General features: G+C 40.5%; 1 protein-coding gene across 6 annotated transcripts in view; it reads right to left on the reverse strand.

Moving 5' to 3' along the window:
* The window catches only part of DAPK2 (death associated protein kinase 2), a 53,816-nt gene that overhangs the window by 4,996 nt on the left and 29,185 nt on the right, over positions 1-19,635 (reverse strand). For 4 of the 6 annotated variants that reach the window (XM_076348410.1, XM_076348407.1, XM_076348409.1 and 1 more), the window contains exons 4-10: positions 16,171-16,309; positions 12,250-12,379; positions 11,057-11,105; positions 10,375-10,401; positions 6,484-6,636; positions 5,064-5,109; positions 2,576-4,163 (exon numbers count right to left, since the gene is read on the reverse strand). In XM_076348410.1, coding sequence (XP_076204525.1) covers positions 3,528-4,163; positions 5,064-5,109; positions 6,484-6,636; positions 10,375-10,401; positions 11,057-11,105; positions 12,250-12,379; positions 16,171-16,309 — 1,180 coding nt within the window. In that variant the 3' untranslated portion in view covers positions 2,576-3,527. Of the gene's footprint in view, positions 1-2,575; positions 4,164-5,063; positions 5,110-6,483; positions 6,637-10,374; positions 10,402-11,056; positions 11,106-12,249; positions 12,380-16,170; positions 16,310-19,635 lie in introns of those variants that run through there. The other 2 variants (XR_012996203.1, XM_076348411.1) reach the window with 1 other exon arrangement.

The raw sequence follows: 19,635 nt of genomic DNA on the forward strand, positions 1-19,635 counted from the left end.
ACCCCTCTGGGCAACACGTTCCAGGGTTTGACTGCTCCTTTAGTAAACAAGTTTCTTGGGTTTTTTTTAATGTTTAAATGGAGTTTCTCTATTTCAATTTGTACTCATTGCCTCTTGTCCTGTCATTGGATACCACTGAGGAGAGCCTGGCTCTGTTTTCTTTACTCCATTCCACCACGTATTTATACAGATTGAGAATATCCCCCCCCAAGCCTTCTCTTTTTGACACTAAACAATCCCAGCTCTCTCGGCCTTTCCCCCTTTGACAGACGCTCCAATCCCTTAATCATTTTCACAGCATTCCATCAAACTCACTCCAGTACGTTTTGCTGACATCACTGTAATACAATGGGAAAAAGTTAGCTGTCATTTAGTATTAGTGATGAGGATACATGCTACAGCATATCTGAAACAAACTCAGGCTTTGTCCTTTAACCATACCCAGAGTATGAGAGCACAAGACATTGATACCCTGGCAATAAATATATGAGGAAAGAACTGCAATACCTGAGTACAGAAAAATAGGACGAAAAAAAATACATATCAGAATTCAGACACGTGCCTAAAATTTTTGGATGCCAATCTGGTGTTAAGGAACAGATGTTCTGCAAACCCTGACACAGTCCTCCTTTCAACTCCAAAACCACACCAAAATTTGCATAGACCAGAAAACTGTATCTGACAGATTGAGGGGAAAAAAGTTCAAAACCAGATCTGGTAAAAGTGAAAAGAGGAAAGCCAGGAATCAACCCTTTGAAGAGTATGGAGTTTATGAAGTGACAACCATTGCAGCAGTTCTGATCTGCATATCTAGGAGGTGGATGACCCAGAAATATTTATACTGAAGTGGACTGGAATGCAACCAAGCCAGACACCTGAAGAAGCAAGAGTACCAGAAGAGAACGGAAAACACATCAGTGAGGATTTAAACATTTTTTTCAGCAAAATAATTGCTAATGTTTATGAGACAACAAATTCACTTTTTTCATCAAATGCTATAGGTATAGCATTTGTGCAGACATCTCAGCAGTAATTCAAGGAGCCAAGCTATCAGCTAGGCCTCTTTCTCACTTAGATGTATACACTATTTGCATACAACAAAACTGGGACATTTAAGCATTAAATATCATTTCCTCATGCTGCAAATGGCTAGCATGGTGCAACAAAACACTGAGTAGAAATCAGTTTGAAGTGGTCACTGGCTAAATGTCAGCTGTACAATCATCATGAAAAATTTCTGAGTGCCCTTTCAGCAGTAGAACCATCGCTGAATCAAAATAGCTCACTTTACAGTACTCCAGAGTGTTAATAACTGCCTCTCAATTTCTAAGTAGCCTGCAAACCAGTGACCTTGTCATTTTCTCAGTCATCAGAATATCTTCTCAAAAGCAGTATGTCAGTGACCTCCTTCAGCTCAGAGAGCACTAGCCTCAAGGACTGAGTCACAACAATATTAACCTCACCCAAACACGCTCAGGAACAGAGTGGCCTCATTTAATGCTCCTTCTCATCACGCCAGTGCATTTGTTCATAAAGAAAATCTACGTGAACAGAGAATATGAGATCATGGCTGAGAGAAGGCAGACTTTCTTTCTTGAGAGTCTTTTCTGCAGAAATTAACTCTCACTAAGCTTTAAGTTACTTTTTAAGAATTAAAACTCTCTCCCTCATAAAAATATCCTGTGTTCTGGTTCCCCTGGACAGTATCTCATGGGTCTTCCAGCTCAAAGGAACCTGCAGAAGTGACGACTGAAGCGTTCTGAGAGAATAAAAAAATGGACGTAAGTAAAATTCTCAATGCTATTTTGTCACAGTGGAGCCCAATTCTCCCCAGCCATCAACACCAGCTTGCTAGGGACATCTCCTGGCTATCTACACCACTTTGAAGCTTTTGAAAATTTTACATCTTGTGCAAAGAAAGATACCACAGAGAACACATCCACTTTCCATCCTCCACCGAGTACAATGACAGGAGTAACAATACCCCTACTGAATAACTAACTGTTTTCAGAACTCTGAATTTTCACCAGCCTCTGCATGTCTTTATGAGGACATGGCAGTGATGGGTCCACTGTACTCTACACAGATTGGATGAGAGAATGCTTTTATCTTTTTATCTCAAAGCAGGAAACATTATTCTTAATAATGTTATGAACAACAACAGTTCAATCTAGTTAGGTCATTATCTTTTCTGGAAAAGGAGGAAGGAGGCTGGGCAGTGAAAGACATACTCTAATATATATATAAAGATCCACTCTAGATGGACTTGAGCAGTGATGCAGGGATGCCTGGCTACTATCTCACTGATTCTTGTAGCTGCGTAACAGTCACCTTGCAGTAAATTCATACAGCTAAGCAAAGGGGCTGTAAACTAGCTGCAGAACCTAGGCTGGCAACTCTTTTCAGTACACAGAAGCTTGACATCTCTTTTTCAGTCACTAACTACACCATCAGGAAACAGTTGCATCCTGATAAATAACTATTTATTGTGTTCAGAAACGAGATGGGTACATCTGTGCATATTAATACAGTACAATCAAATGACTTCTTTGAAATACAAGACAGCAGGGCAAGATTTAAGTTTGGGCCAACTTTTCTTTTACTTTCTAAAACTTAAGAAAAAAAATCTTCACAGCAAGAACACTAGTCTCAAATCCCACACCATAGATTACATTAGTTGTAGCTTTGTCATCTTCTTTACTATAGAAAGCAAACCAGAGGTCTATGTTATCACTTATCACTCACAAATTAATATTTGCACTGTAAAATTACATACACAGTTATTTGATGAGTTCATTACAAGTTCACAACTGTGTCTTTTGAATAGGATTTCTTTGGTATAGGACAGGAAACAGCTTAATTTTAAACTAAAGGATTAATCAACAGCTAACACCTTTGATGGTAAAAGATTTCACCCTGCATAACCGGCCTAAAAATAATCTTAAATTTTCTTCATCAGCAGCCATTTCACAGAGAATTTCCACAGTACTAGCTAAATGTTAAATTACTACACCATTTACTTTGTTTTACAGGACAGATTTAACCTTTGCAAATATTGCTCTCATATGGTCTATAGAGCTGCCTGCATGCAGCAGGTCTACACAACTGTTTCCTTCATCCAACCAAAGATGCTATCAGGAGATTTTTATTAGTTTCCAGGCACCCAGCTTCTAGTAAGTACAGACTGACCTACTCTTTACTGCAAGTTAGCTACTGAGTAATCTTCAGGAACTGTAATACGTGATGAAGTATGATATAGGCAATGCAAAAGGCTGAAGGGTTAGATGAGTCCATACCTCTGCAATAATCCAGTTCCTGTAAGTTCAGACACTGAACATGGGAAAAAAACTTCAACAGTACAAACCCTTGGGAGTTTATGGTTTTGGTCAGCATCTCATGCAATACATTCAGAATTTCTATTTTAGTTCTAGGTGATGTTTTTGTGTAGAATCTATGCACTGAAAACTTTTTAACCTGCTGTACATTGAAACAGGTGGCAAACCCTGCACCCAACCTGATCTACAACATTACTGATTTGATTCTGCTACATCGGGATTCAACCCTGCAAGGAATTCTTCACAGCGAGATCTATTTAACAGCTCCATTAGCGATTCATTAATATCTTTGTTGAAAACAGAGTCAAAGTTTCCATTCACACAGGCTTCATTTTCCAGTTGAAAACTACTCATTAAATCCTGTATCCACTTGAGTTCCTCAGAAAGTTCTTGACTGAGAGATTCATACTGACTCTGCAGATCAGCATATTTCCCGGTTATGCCTGTAAGACTAGCGCCTACAGTCTTGATATCATCTTGTAGATGTCTTTTCAGGGATTCAATTTTACGGTATTCATACTTCAGCTGAGACAGCTTGTGCCTCACACTTTCATTCTCTTCTTTGTACCAAGCTTCTTTCTCATTATAAATGGAAACCAGAGCATCAATATCCTCCTGCAAGGAATCATGGGATGCAGCCAAAGTGCTGAAACCCCGTTCCATAAGTGAAATGTCTTCTACTACTCGGGCAAAGCGCTCAAAGTTGATGTAGGTATTATTGGGAGGCATACTCGAATGGCACTTTATGGTGTACTCTCTCAGGCGTTTTGTCTTCAGCTGTGTGTTCTCAACCTTCTTGTTTTCTTGGACTTTTGTTTCTTCTTTCAGCTGGTGAGTCGTCAGACAGAGGAACCAATATTACTGAATGTTTATAAGACGGTGCAGTAATTCAGAAACTCTACACAAAGGATGCAGCCTGAAATTCCACAATGCTGGGAGATTCTTTGCTCCCACAGATTTTCCTTCATGCATTTGATTAAAAGGAAAAAAAAACAAAAACAAAACCAAACACACAAACCCAAAAACGAATGTGACAAGTGATGTGCATTCATTCTGATGTGATAAGTGTAAATAACAGGGCTGCAATTTATTTTCCTGTTAATTTTTAGCAGTTAACAGTCTCAAAGCTATCAATATTTGTAAGGGGAAAACCAGCAATCCTCAAAACACTCCCGTTAATGTTTTGTGCAATGCAGAGCAAAAACTGAATTTCAAACATCCTCATTAGTCGAGCTGAGATTAGCTAAATGAATTTTCAATAAGAGACTTATCCACAAAAGCAAGCAATGTTTATGATGAAAAAATATATACAGACACACAAATCAACACACTTGGTACAGCAGTTGTATCTTGAGAGAAATTATGTTTTCCACATTGGCTGTAGTCAACTCTCAACTCAAGAAAGCACTAAACCCAAGATGTAGTATATGTGCATGCAAACAGAGAAAAAAGCAAAGCACAGTCTACTGTAGCATAATGTAAGTGCAACAAACATCAAAGCTTTATCCCCCTCTTTTTGAAAGTTATGATAATAAAAGAAGTCATTTGCAGAAATCTGAGGATTTAGTCAGACCCAACCAATTTCTTGCCAGCGCATCTCATAGAGACCCTAGGTGTCTCAAAGTACTTAGAGGACAGTTTTCCACTTAACACACCAATGAGAGTAAGAGTATTATCTCTGCTTTGCTCATGGTAAAAAGCAAGACCTGTCTCTTTATTCAGTCTTACCGTTATCCATGGATGAGACAGAGCTTCCTGAATTGTAAGCCGTTTCCTAAAAAACAACACAATAAACCCCCACAGACTTGAATGAGAAATACCTTGTACACAAGTCCATTGACCCACACTTCTCCCAGGCTTCATATGAAGCATTTATCAAGATAATGCCAGGACTAACTCTCAAATTTCAGGGTTATGTTTCTCCGTGAGGCATACTGCTTGTGTGTAGTTTTCAGTAAGGAGCTGTCCTCACTCCACACAATTTTAATTCTTACTTGATCAAAATCTACCTGTATCCTTCCATAAAAAGTGATAAAACATTACTTTGTTTTGTTTATCCTACATGCTTAGAAAATAAATCCTTTCTATGCACCTTTAATACGACTGTCTGAATCAAGGTATACAACATTAATTATATCAAAACTGTCCTTTGGAACACAGTATTACATCACTGCAGGAGCTGCCGTTTCCTGAAAGCAACATTTCAGAGAAGAATACTTCAAACCTAATCAAACCTGATCAATCCTAACTTCCTTCTGCATTGTGGCAGTCCGGTGAACAGCGCATTAAGAGCACTGAGAATCAAAGGTAGAAAAACAGCATTGCACAGGGACTGCCTCTGTACATGGGACAAATACCAATATCACTGACTTGTCCTTTCTTAAAAGGAGGTTGCTAGACCTGTGCAAACCTCTTGTCAAACCCCACCTACTCTAACCTATTCTAAGGCCTGAGGATTTGCAGAAATCTTGACCAAACAGCTTGCCTCTTTCTCTCTCTAATACCTATTTTCTCCCCTAATGAAGCCATTAGAAAGAACTGCAATGGCCTGACTTCCCTCCAGGACAAATAGGGTTATGGGGAAGGAGATGCTACTTCTGTGTGCACTTTATTAAAAGCAAGAAAAACTGAAAAAAGGTCTGTGGTTCCTATGAACTGGGAATAAGGATCTGCATAGTTGTCATGCAAATTCTAGGTGACTGCAACAGATGCAGAGAGACTTAAGGAACAATTCCACTATGAGCACATGTGAAGATTTTTCTGCCCTTGCACCACTGGGAGCATATTCTGGGATCATGTCACCTCCTTGCGAGTAGTTCATAATAGACTGAAATATTGGAGTGGTAGTTACCCAGAACTAGAGATTTTACACACCATTTTCAGCCCTTCACCTACAACCTTCTGTACCAGCTTGACTCAGGTGAGAATTCAGTCCTGAAAGTGAAATTTAACTGGGGAGATTTTGGTTCCTTTTGTTAGGGATTCTGGGTGCAGTGATTAACTAGGGGCACAGCAGCAGAACTTTGCCTCCTGTCTGGCTCTTGAATGGCAATACACACTGCAGGGAAAGCTTTGCAGATTACTCGTCAGGCTACGTTTCACCAGGTTTATCTTAGAGACAAATGGATCTTTCTGAATTTTTACTTACCGTGTATCTTTCACCAGGAGTTTCTGAATAAAATCTTTTGCCAGGTCACTGGTATTGCTGAAAAATTCTTCATCAAATTCATAATTCACAGCTGTGATGTTGGCAAGTGTTTCTTGTTTAGTTTCTCCAAGGAAAGGCGATGCACCACTAAGCCTAGATAAGCCAGAAAGAAGAATTAATTGGAAAAATAAACAGCAGAGGTCCCCTAATGAAATTACAGTGACTGTGTAACATACTCTCAGGACATTTGTGGATCTCGTGTTATAGCAGCCATGCCACGTGGGAAATAACAGGTCCAGCTTTGGCTCACTGCATCTGTGGTTATGAGTCAGACTCATCTTGAAAGTCTCTAGTGCAGCACCAATGTGTGCACACAGACAGAAATGCACAGATTCTCCTTTCCTAGGTGTCTCATTGAAGTCATTGCTAATCAAACTAGAAAAAGCTTCAGCTGAGGAGAGTCTCTATCCCCCAAACACTACCAGGCAGAAGCCTCCATCGGCTTCAAGCAGATAAAGTAGTGTTTATGTAGATTTTCTTCGGGTAGGAAAAGCCTTGCCCCTACTCCTTTTCTGTCTGCAAAGCTGCTGACAAGATCCCTGCACAGCAGGTTCAGCCAAGAGACCTTTCTCAGCTGGAACCAAAATACAATGTGTGATCAGAAGTCAGGTGCGTGGTCTTGCCTAGGGGCCAACTCCACCAGAGAGGTAGGGCCATGCTGCTCATTAAAAGAAATCCACAAACAAAAGGACTTTGGCTGCAATGAAATCCAACTGTTTCTGAACAATGCAAAATTTCATGCTGTTGGCACTCTGCTCCAACTGCAAGGATATAATGGAGACATCATCATCATAAAATGCTATTCAGCAATCTTTACTTAGAAAGAAAAAAACTTTCATCCTGCTTTGCCTATCTCTCAACTGTGATTGATGACCTTCATCTTTGATGACTATTTACCTCTGCTCCACAAAACTCAAGTGTCAGAACAGATTCATTGCAGACTCCTCCTGCTCCGCCTTCCCTCCCCTCCCCAATCCACAGGGATGCTGACTTGCAAAAGTCTGGTTTACAGGAAATGTTATTTATACCAAGGAAATTGATCTCATCCCTTTTTTAAAATGTTCTGGGCTATTATGCTTATCTATTATGTCTAGCTTTGATAGCATAGTTTCAGGATGCAGCAGGCTCAAAACAGGACTACAGCAAACTCCTGGGATCTAATTTGAGGGTTTGAATACTAAACTGCTTGCTTACCTGATCCTGCTCAACAGACCTTTTACCCTGTCTGTATTGTCACTACCATGTTGACTGGGAGTTTGGGGGTAAGCAGAAAGTTAGATGGGACCACCTGGGCCATTCAGCCCAGTCCCCAGCTACCACATGTTGTTTTACCCACAGAATAAACACTTGAGTGCATAAAGTGTTTCCTCTCCCTCTACAATCATACAATGACACCAAAGCAGCTGACACAGCAAGGCAGCATGAGTGAGGTCCTCCAGTTGTCTTTGATACAGTAAATTTCAACCCATAAGCCACAGTCAATCTCACTTCTTCACAGGTTTTACATACTCCCTCTTAAGCTTTTGTTCCATTTCTGTTAGCCACAAAAAAGGCTACAACCAGGCACCTCGCCACAGACCACGAGCGTTGTTCCAAAACTAAAGCTTGGAAACCTGCCCTAGAGCCTTGGTTTCTTTTCCCTTTCCCAAAACTGTGCTGTGAAGCAGCTGTAATTCCACCTGCTGGCCCTTCGCTGGAAGCCAAAGCCAACAGTGCTCTATTTGCCTCTGAATTCTTTTTTTTTCCTCCTCTTTGGGACTCAGTTTTGAGGTCTGTGAAATGGGAGGATTCTCAAATCCTAACACCTAATGCAAATGACTTTTGTCATATCCTGACTCAGTGCCTGTAAACATCTAACAGCAGACCTCAGTAATAGAGGCATCGCCCTTACAACCCAGTGAATCACTCCACTGGTTACTGAATTAAGGACTTGTAGGCATTTTGGTCTCTACACCTGATGATGGCATCCATTTGATTGCTGCCATGTTTGCTAAAGTAGGCGGTATCATTAAACACACCCCATTTATTCAGAATTCTTCAGAACAAAAGGCTTTAAAATTAACAGGCAATACTAGTTAAAGGCATACAAATTTCTAGTACACAGCATATCAAGCTGTGGTCAGCAAGCTGACCCCTCCCATCATAAAAAGCATGCTCTTTTTTTCTGATCATTTGTAGGGAGACAATTTTCAACCTTAATTACTACGGCAATCATTACTAGCCAACCAGGTAAAACAGATCTCCTACACTGGATACAGTACAGAAACCCACTTCATTATTCTGCCCCCAGGACAGAACTCTCAATGCAATTGAGAAACCTCGAGAGCACCTGGCTGGCTGTGCACCACTGTAATCGCATGGTAAGTATTCCCACCTGCTTATCTTCAACTCCTAAGTTTTCCTCTCATCATTTATGAACACACATAAACAGCAATTTACAACGTTTAATGACCTGTCAAGTACACGTGTCACTGAAGACCAAAGTGCTGATAAAAAGCAAGGGTCTGGACAATATTTTAAACCCCTTTACCTGAGCTTGGGCTCAACCAGTATCCCTATCTTTTTCTGCACCACAGGACAGAAGGGAATTTGTTACACTGAATCTGATTTCTCAGACCATAGCTTTTTTACAGCTTTTGGGGTCTAAGCCTTGGGTATAGCCCAAGAGTGGATTTAATTCCAGTACATTTATTTTCCACACTGAAAAAACAATGCCTCCCCTTCAAGCCTCCGTACTTGTACTGAGCCCTGAGCTGTGTAGTGCAAGTCCCTCTAATACTAGAGTGCACCTTCTTTAAGTTTGGCGGCAAGTTAGTCCTCTGAGCGTCATAAGGAACAGCAGAAGCCCAGAGTAGGGATGTTAGGGTGAGACATTTCCAAGCATACAGTATCCACCATGTACTGCTCCCCAGCAGTCATAGGAGCTTGATTTCAATGGAAGCAGTTAGGTCCAAGGATCCCTGACCACTTCTGTAATTCTCATATCAAACCAGAGGAAAGGATTCTTGAAGCAACGAGTGCTGTCCCTCCATTGCATGTATCCATTGTCACACAAGCAGTTTCACAAATTGTCAAGATCCATCTTAAAACTCTCTCGACTGCTTGTCCCCAGGATGCCCACGGAATCTCATTTCTTTGAGAGTCTGAGCTTGTCATAATTTCCTACTTTTATTTATTCATCACCAGTTGACACACTTTTCTTCTAAAAAGTATCTTTTTTTTCCCTTGTGCTTACTGACTGCAATGATATTCCCAACCAGCCTTTGCTTTACTAGCTTTAACAAGCCCTTTTTTCTCCTGTAAGATGAATTCTCGGTTCCCAGAGTCAACTTCTCAGCTCCTATCCCAGCTTAAATTCACCTTTTTAAATATGGGTGACCATATTTATGCATAGTAATCCAGACTGCTGCCTTTACAAGCAAATTAAAACTTCCCTGTTTTCACCTGAAATAACTCACCTTGTAAATGATACTATTACACATTCTGTTTCTATTCTTTCCACACACTGGTAGCTCACAGTCATTCTATGAGCAACCAATACACTTGGGCTTTTCCATCCTCTACCATTTGGAGCTGATGAGGTCCCATAAGAAGCAGAAATGCCCAGTGATGCTAGAGGTATTTGTTCTTCATCTGCTCAGAATGCCCCTCTTCTTTCAGCCCTTATTTTAAACTTGAAAAGGCTGCAGGATAACGTTTGCCCATTAGACAAACCACTGCCCACCCCATGTGTGCAGCTCCTTTCTTAAATGACTAAAGGGAAGAGCTGTTTTGTACTAGTGCAACAGAGCTTTAAGAACACCTCTCCAGGAGTGAATCTATTGTACTCACAGTATGTAGGTGATGACTCCTATGCTCCTAAAAAACAAAGGAGATTAAGAAGAATACAGGTCATGTAGAACGCCTGCAATTGATGTACACAGTATCAAAAAGCCAATAGTAGCTGCTATACAGGCAGGAGAGCCATCGTGGCTTTAGATAACTGCTAATATCTCAAAGAATGGTGTTTCAGGGAAAATGTGAATTTTACATATAACTTCAAGTAACGTGGATATTTGAAGTCTCTTTATGTATTTCTACTCTAGCAGGTATTTAATACAGTACACATCAGAAATACAAAGAAATAGAAGCAAGGATGTTTTATTTGGGGTGACCTCTTTTGCCTGCCTTCTCAGCAGATCAGATTAGTACACAGGTCTCCTCTGCATGCAGTGCTCTTATAAATAAAGCTGTCACAAGCACTGCAGGAACGTATTTTCTTTTAAGAGTGCTCCTCTGCAGTGGACAGTGGCAAACTGTTAACTCTATAACTGCCATGATTGAAGTTTTTCATTGTAATTTTGCAGAAATTAAATGTTTATATTTTAATTAAAAAGGATGCATTAAAAAATTGAAAGACAGAACAAAGTTATTAACTGCACTTAAGTTTTCTGTTTTGTTTTGGTTTTAATTTGTTGCAGTAGAATGGATTCTATTCAGAGCAAACTGGGAAAAAAAAACGTTAAAAGCTTACCACATATCTGCAGCTAGTCCAAGCGGTTCATAGTTTACTATTTCTGGAGCTGTAAGAAAAATTTAATCAAACATCAGCAACTGAGGTAACAAATCTTTACCAGGCTGAATTGAGTAGCGGGTCAAGAATTACTGAGAGGGAAAAAGCGGGGATGGGAAAAGAAAAGGTAGTTATAGGATGTTATAGCCCTGATAGGAATTCAAGTTCACAGGTGTTCAGAAGAGATTATGTAGAGTAACTTGGACCATAGTGCAACTCAAGAATAAGGGTGAAGCAGATATTATACACTAATTACAGTGCAAATTATAACAAATAACAAATTATTTCACCTCCCAAGGATACTGTTACCCCTAAGAATCTGGGCTTTTGTTTTGTTTTTAACTGGTGCCATTAAAGCTAGTTTCTAATGGCCAGTCAGAAAGAGCCCTGGGGCAAGAGATTGACATTACACGCCAGACTACATTGCTATCCATGTCAAATGCTATTATCTTTGTAAGAAACATTTTCTCATTGGAAAACATCCCCATATAAGACTGCATGCAAGAGAAAGGACCAAGGTGAGGTAACGAGATGAAAAAAGGTGTCTGTAACAGTTGTGTTTAACTGGAATATGAATTACAATTCTATCCCCGCCCCCCAACCCTCAAAAACCAACCCTAAAACCTCTAATTGAAACTAGTAGAAAGGAGTAGGATTAACCTAAAATCCAAGTGAGACAGGTTAGAATTATGACCAGTGAGTAACAAAAAGAGAATCAGGTGGAAAAAAGTAAGGGGAGGTGAGGGTTTTGTACTCAACAGGTATACAGTGTGAGGCAGTTTTATCTAGAAAGCAATGACAGAGATACCCATGTAATTGTGTACCCGTGTACTACAATGCAGAGAGCTTACTTGCCCCAGGCCACAAGTAAAAAATTATAATTTGTATTTGCAGGGTTTCACAATCTCAATCCTGAATTTACATCTCTAAATATTTATTTGGCAGCAACCTACTCTCACAGGATTAGCACATCTGGTTTATAGAAAGCATCTTTCGACTATTCCAGAAAAATAAAGTAAACCTCTAGATTTAGGTCACCTTGATACAAATGAGATTGAAACTACCTCTATCCCTCACTTCTTAACTTTGAAAAGAAGTCTCAACTTCCTCACGGAACTTGCAATACGAGACAAAGGAACGGGTCACTCACTCACCTACAAATTCTGGAGTTCCAAAAATGTTTTTAAATTCAACTCCATCTTCTATTTTGTGAGCCAGGCCGAAGTCAATGAGTTTGATGTGTGGAACAGCGATATTCTTGTCTAGAAGCATAATGTTTTCAGGCTAAAAACAACAAGAGAGAGATCTTTTTAATTATAATATTAATATCTTGGGAAAGTAACAGCATTCTCAAGTGCTTTTTTTTCTGCACATATACAACACTGTAGAACAGGAAACACATACCCGTGCCTAACCATTTACAATTAATTCTTTTGAGAAAGGGATGACAGCTGTGAAATTTGACATCACTGAATGGACCAGAACCTCATAAAAGCAAAGCAAATCTAATCTAAGTAATACTTTCATTCCTTTAATTTTATCTCATGCAAAATCTGCCTTTCTCTATCTTCCTGTTAGCACTCCTAAGCTTATTTTCTTAATGATGGCTATTGCCAGGATGAAAACAAGATACCCTTGTTTTCACAAGGAGACAGAAGTTTTTCATACGATGTATGTAGTTCCCTAATCTGGCAAGATACGCCACTAGATTATCGGCCCAGCAGCATTGTGATATAACACGAAGTGGAAGCTCAGTTTATCTCGTTCCCTCTTAAAACAGAAAATATATCCCTGGCCCGCAGGGCCTCCTGGGAGGATGTCACACCCCGACCCCATGGATTTGCCGCAGTTACAACTGGTGCACACGTAACAGCAGCTAGCAGGTAGCTGAAGCAGTGCAGATACCTGGTGCAGAGACAGAGTGTACCATTACCTGATCCTGAGGGAGAGCTGCACCACTGAATATTTTGACTGACAGCAATTTTACTGATCTGTTCTTGGAATTTACACTGGGAAATCTACTATTTCTGCCCAGCTGTCCCTATACTGTATTGTAACCCACTGGAAGATGTCTTATTAAATGCTTCTTGAGGGATTCTAGTCAGATCTGAACCTACTTAGGGAAGGAAAATGCTCTTCTCTATGAGACTAAATTCACAGCTGCAACAACAAGGCCAGGAAAGATCTAGGATTTACTATCTGAACAGTCCAGAAAATGGAGAGTTGGGATCAGAGGTCCTAGCTCATATATGATAGCAAGCTATTAAAAGAACACATAGCATTTCTCACAGCTTTGTAGGGAAAAGCCGACGCTAGAGCTGTGAAATTAAAGCTTTTTCAACCACAGACTGTGACTTTCTTTACCAGATATAACGGATATTTCATAAACTTATTTCTTAAACTAAATTTCTCAGCCTTAGTTACTCCCTACCATGGCCCTATTTCACAGGTTTCAGAGTAAACTGTGGGTTCGGTTTATCTCCCATGAAGAGCTTTAATGCATTAATGCATTAATTTATTGCATTTAATGCATTTAATGCATTAATTTGTCATAACTTAATCATAAGCTCAAGAGCAACACTGATTCCCTGCTAGCAGCTGCCTGGCCTTTTCACAGCAGATCCTAACACGGAAGCAGCTCCTGCTAACACATACTATCAGTCAGAGCTGCACTGGGAAAAAGAGCATATGAATAATTTATTGTCATAGTCATTGGACCAAGAATATTTTAGCCTCAGGCTAACAAGTCTGGTTTTCTTCCATGGATCTAGGGCATATGTTTTCATCCCAGATACATGAGGTAAGCTTGTTTAGAGCAGACAGAACAGACTGAAATGGCAAAAAGTCACAGTCACTACCTCTTGGACTGTTTTATTCCTTAGGTGATGCAAGTCACTGTAGCTCCACTGCAGTCGATGGAGCCCTGTCAAGTGACGAGATAATTATGAATCATCCTCTATCTGGTCAGATCACTGCTTAAAAATACGTGTCTAATTTAACACTAACAAAACTCCAAACCCAGTCCTATAAAACCCAGGAGAATTATTCTGTGAATGTTTTAGGTCATTTGATATTCACTATCATTGAAATGATTCTTTACTTATCCTTTCTGATTTTGTCGTGGTTTAACCCCAGCCGGCAACCAAGCACCACGCAGCCGCTCGCCCACTCCCCCCCGGTGGGATGGGGGAGAGAATCGGAAGGGCAAAAGTGAGAAAACTCATGGGTTGAGACAAAGGCAGTTCAATAGGTAAAGCAGAAGCCACACACGCAAGCAAAGCAGAACAAGGAATTCATTCACTACTTCCCATGGGCAGGCAGGTGTTCAGCCATCTCCAGGAAAGCAGGGCTCCATCACGCGTAACGGTTACTTGGGAAGACAAACGCCATCACTCCAAACGTCCCCCCCTTCCTTCTTCTTCCCTCAGCTTTATATGCTGAGCATGACGTCACATGGCATGGAATATCCCCCTGGCCAGTTCTCGGTCAGCTGTCTTGGCTGTGCCCCCTCCCAGCCTCCTGTGCACCCCCAGCCTGTTCAGTCAGTAGAGCATGGGAAGCTGAAAAGTCCCTGACCAGTGCAAACACCACCCAGCAACAACTAAAACATCAGTGTGTTATCAACATTGTTCTCACCCCAAATCCAAAACACAGCACTGCACCAGCTACTAGGAAGGAAATCAACTCCATCCCTGCTGAAACCAGGACAGATTTCTATCTTACATTTCTTGTAACATCTTCATCGACCACCTGACATTACTGGTATTAAATATCAAAAGTAGTAGCTAGAGATCAGTATAGAAAAAGTTGCACCTATATTCTCACAATAATTTCATGCCACTGGATATTACACTGTTTTCTAACACACAGTGAAAACTTTCAGTCTTTGGCTTCTGGATTCATGTAGTAATTTCAAAATCAAGTGTACATCCTTTATATGTTCACACATCTCCTATGCTTTTTCACATGCACCCCGTGAAGATTTGGACGGTAGTTTGCTAACCAGTTTCTTAGGTTAGATGTGATTTGCAACGACTACATATATGCCATTAACACTGACTCAAGATCAAGCAATTTAAGACAGAGACAGCATTAGGCACACACTTAGCACAGGGAATCAGCATATATATATCCTGAGAATCTGGGAGGAGTCTATCTATAGCACACACATAATTAGTAATAAACTAACCTGGATTTAAAGTTAGGACAAGGAACATGTAATCTAGCAGTAGAGCATTTTCCTGTTTCCTTCATTTTAACACAGTTCCCTCCTCTGTTTTACTCTACTTTCTCCTAGGGGATAAGTGCGTTTTGAATGTATTTCTGGAAGCAGCAATGTTTGAAGCAGCCAGTTCTGTAGCTGTAAGTCTGCTACTGAGAAAGCACTTTCTTCTAGTCTCAAGAGTTTCATTCCCAAGGACAACAGACTCCTAGCTTCAGAGAAGCATGTTCACCTAGGTAGGCCACAATCAAAAGGAGAGAGAGATAGTCTCTTCTGTATTGTCTAGGCCAGTTGTACTGATATCAAAGTCAAGGGCCAAAGCTATAGGTGTCATCTGATACGGTAGGAAGAGCGCTCTGTGTGATGTGCTTTCAAGGCCCTAAGCAGTTAAGAAAGCAAGAAGCTTTTTTGTTAACCAAACTGCACTGGATGACACATACTCCTCATGTAATTCCAAACACAGTGGGGAATGGAAACAGCAACAGTTGTTTGTAGCTGGACCTGGCCCTCCTCTTCCCAAAAATGCATTTCTTCTGTACATCATTCTAATTTTTTTATTATTATTTTTTTAAAACATCATGCTTTGGATGATACCACAAATGCAAACAGCTGAAGGATGAAGACTTACAATTTCTTTTTCTCAGTCAGTAAATATATAAGCCCATCCAAAAGTTACCACAGGCCTGATAAAGGAGATCATTCTCCTTGGAGCAATCAGCTGTGAAGTGCATTTAAAATGGTCTTACCTATTATTTTAGGCACGTTATCAAATACAGATATCTAACAAATTGTAGAAGGTACAGTCCGTCATTAAAAACCAACAATAACAGTAAGTCTAAATCAGCATCTTTACCTTTAAATCAAAGTGAGCAATTTTCTTAGAGTGAAGGTAATTCACACCATCCAAAATCTGCTTGATGAATCTGGTTGCTTCCTCTTCACTCAAAGACTCCTTCTGTGCCAGGAAGTCAAAAAGTTCTCCTCCAGAAACTCTGCAAAACACACCAGAAAACGTCCTGTTATCTACCGCATTATAAGACATAAAATAAACGTAAGCACAGAAAACTAAAGTAGCAAAAAACCTCCATACAGTTAGAAAAAGGCCACTCTTGCAGACAATCTAGAGTTTTGTGCTCTGGTCCCAAGTGTGCCAAAACTTTCTTTTGGCTTCGGCTCTCTCCCCTGTAAATTAAGGACTAGGTTTCCCTAATTCATTGATGCTGCAAGGTTTGATTAGGATTATAAAGGACCGAAAAAAGGTACATTGTTTGATGAATCTACAGGCGTGTACATATTTCAATAGGTAGAATTTGATGTTAACCACTTCAGCTGCTATTTTTCAACATTTTCATTCTGGATGAGACTGAGGAAATAGAACAAATTGTAATAGTCAACAACTGTTAAAGAATTACTTCTCTTATCAGTTGCCATCAGAAACATGAGGCAATAAGATCTGCCAACAGAATCTTTTTTCTTTCCGGAACAGCCATTACATTGTTCTAATACAGATTCTTGCCTGACATAACTGACAGGAAAGCATTTATTTTGTGCTGAATTTTTAAGAAGAAAGCAGACTGTAGCAGCTTGGAAGGTACCTAAAATTGTTTTCCCAAATCAAGGAAGTGCTATTAGTTACTACGTGTTTTCACATCAAAATTGAAAAACATTCCATGCATATTTAGTACGTAAGACTTCTATTTTCATTTTTGTGCCTTGTATTGAGAGTTCCAGTGCCATTTTTCTATATATTATGAAACAGGATGATCTAGATATTGAATTGGGCATTATTTGCAGTTGTTATTCATAATTACACTTACATTTATTGTTTCCAGTTCACACTGTCATTGATATTGATTTATTCTCATTCAAATTTACTGTTGGGGGCACCCACAAAGTGGTTGTTGCTCTTGGGCTCAGGCGTACCACCCACCTGTGCTCCCCAGAGTGCAAGCACAAGACTTGAAAGATCCAACAGCCATTTTGGAAAGCAAGCTTTTGGCCCTGTTGCCTGATGAAATACCTGTAAAAGAACTGGCAGGTTCAAATGCTCTGAGTTAACTAAGTGCTGTGACTCACAGACGAGTTAGATCACACTGTGCACTACAGAGGTCTTTTGTGCAATCATTCCTCTGACCCCAGGCTCCTACACAACACTGGTGGTGACAAGATGGCGATTCCCTACTCTGCCTCTTTCAGAGTAAACTATTGTGAACAGCTACAAAAACTGCAGAGAGAAGTGAACTGCAAAGAAGAACAACGTGTCAAAAGCCACAAAGACATTGGGCTTATTCCTTAGCTTCTACTGTTGCTGTAGATGCCAGCATACCTTGCTGTTCCAAAGGCAGAGATTTACACAGGGCCTATTGACTTGAGCATTGATTACTGGATTTTTTTTTTGCAGCTCCCACATCGTCAGAAACTTTCTAAGCAACATGAGGCAGGACACTTCACCTGGGCAGAAGTCACCTCACTTCACCTGGGCAGAAGTCACTTGATGCTTTAATTGTTACAACTAAATGGCTGGCAAACAAAAATAAAATTATATGACCCAGGAATATGTTGCACCTGCTGTCTCCGGCTGCCGCCTTCTCTTTCCTATTAATCTCAGTTACTCAGCCTGTGAGAGTCTTATTTGGTCTCTGATTTTCTTTTTAGGTGACACATACCAAGGGTCTCAGCACTGCCATGAGCCTTGCTGGACAGGTTTTGTTTCACCCTGTCCATTTCAGGAGCCAGGGAACACTGCCTCCTTTCCTTACTGTAGTAGATTTAGGGGCCTTGGTTCATTAGTTTAAAAACTACAGCTGATTGTGACAAGCCAGTAAAGAAATCTGTAAGTAAAGCCTGGTAGTCTCTTGGTGAAACTTGTGTACAGAGAGAAGGCAAGTCCCATTTTCTTAATGATTTCTATTCAAACCGCACTTAAGCAATCACCTCTGGCAGGCACTATGGCCCGGTCATCAGGAAGCCAGTTGTACTGGGATACTTTTCTTCTACTTTTCTGGAATTTAACCACGTAGGTATATTACTCTCTCTTCCTCTTTTACCCTGTAAAACCCCCTTGGTGATTGTTCCTCAAGGTGGACTCTTTAACCAGGACTAAGAATAAAAAAGTTCTCTCTTGGGCCAGACCGACAGCCCATGTAGCCCAGCCTCCAGTTCTCCAACACCAGCAAAAGAAGATACCACTTAAGGAGAGCACACAAGCTGAGCCACTTCGTGAAAGCCGTTCCCCTCAATTCCCCCTGGCACAGAGGACTGTGCTAAGGATGTTAGAGGATACCTTCCTGGCTGGAGGAGGCTGGCAACTTTCTTTTGAGGAATCTTCTTTGCTGCACAAAGGAATGTCAGAAAATTGTTTAGCTGCCCAGACTGGAGGTACTTAATTCCCTTTCTCTCTTGCTGCCCCCAAGAGTGGTCACTTCAAACAGTTGGGTTAGCTGCTCAGGGCACACCAAGGATTTTGCCCCAACAGCAACCTCAGCAACACCCTGAGCAACCAGCTACACCTAAGGCATCGCTGAAGAAACTATACAGCCTGCAAGAACAAGGATCACAGGAGATTTACTTGCTAGCTCCTTGCGGTACTTTCCCTCTTCTCTCTACTTCACACAAACCTTGAATCAGACTAGGCAGGGGGAACTTCCAAGGCACAGAATACAACATAAAAATAAAAAAGGAAACCAAAAAAAGATTCAGGGAGTCTGAAGTCCGTCTCTGACTTTATCAGCAACAGACTCCCTCTTACAACTTCATGAGCATTTCATTTTCTGAAGGTCAGAGATCGGCATACATTGCAAACAGTACATTAATCTCGAGTCTTGTGGTATAGCCTAAGACATTAGCCTAAGCTGCAGAGATCTTAAAAGAGTAATCTAAAGGAAAATTCAGTAGAAGAGATGTGATGATTTCTCATTAACAAAGACTCAGGCTTTAAAAACAGGTTTGAGTAAATTGTACAAAGAGAGCGGTAAGCAGTTTAGTGCAGGATCATTCTTATCCAAGTTATGCACCTGAACTCAGAGAAACCCTCAGGCAGAAGAGACTTAGCAATCCCAAAAGCCAGCCATTATGGCATCCCAGGAAAAAAGCAGTTCAGCACTAACTCCTTTGCAGTAAAACACTCATAACTGCACTACAAGTTACATTTGAGCATCCAGGGAGGTGTGTTTTCTAAATCAGCACCACCTGTATAAGAGCAAATGCTCCTTTCTCAAAGGACCTTAGGTTACAGAAGAATTCCTTCTTCTGGTTCCATCTCTTTCCCTTTTACCATGTCACCTTATTCCATGGCAAACAAAGGAGCAAACAAATGACA

Source organism: Aptenodytes patagonicus, chromosome 10, assembly GCF_965638725.1.
Source record: "Aptenodytes patagonicus chromosome 10, bAptPat1.pri.cur, whole genome shotgun sequence".
Classification (NCBI taxonomy): domain Eukaryota; kingdom Metazoa; phylum Chordata; class Aves; order Sphenisciformes; family Spheniscidae; genus Aptenodytes; species Aptenodytes patagonicus.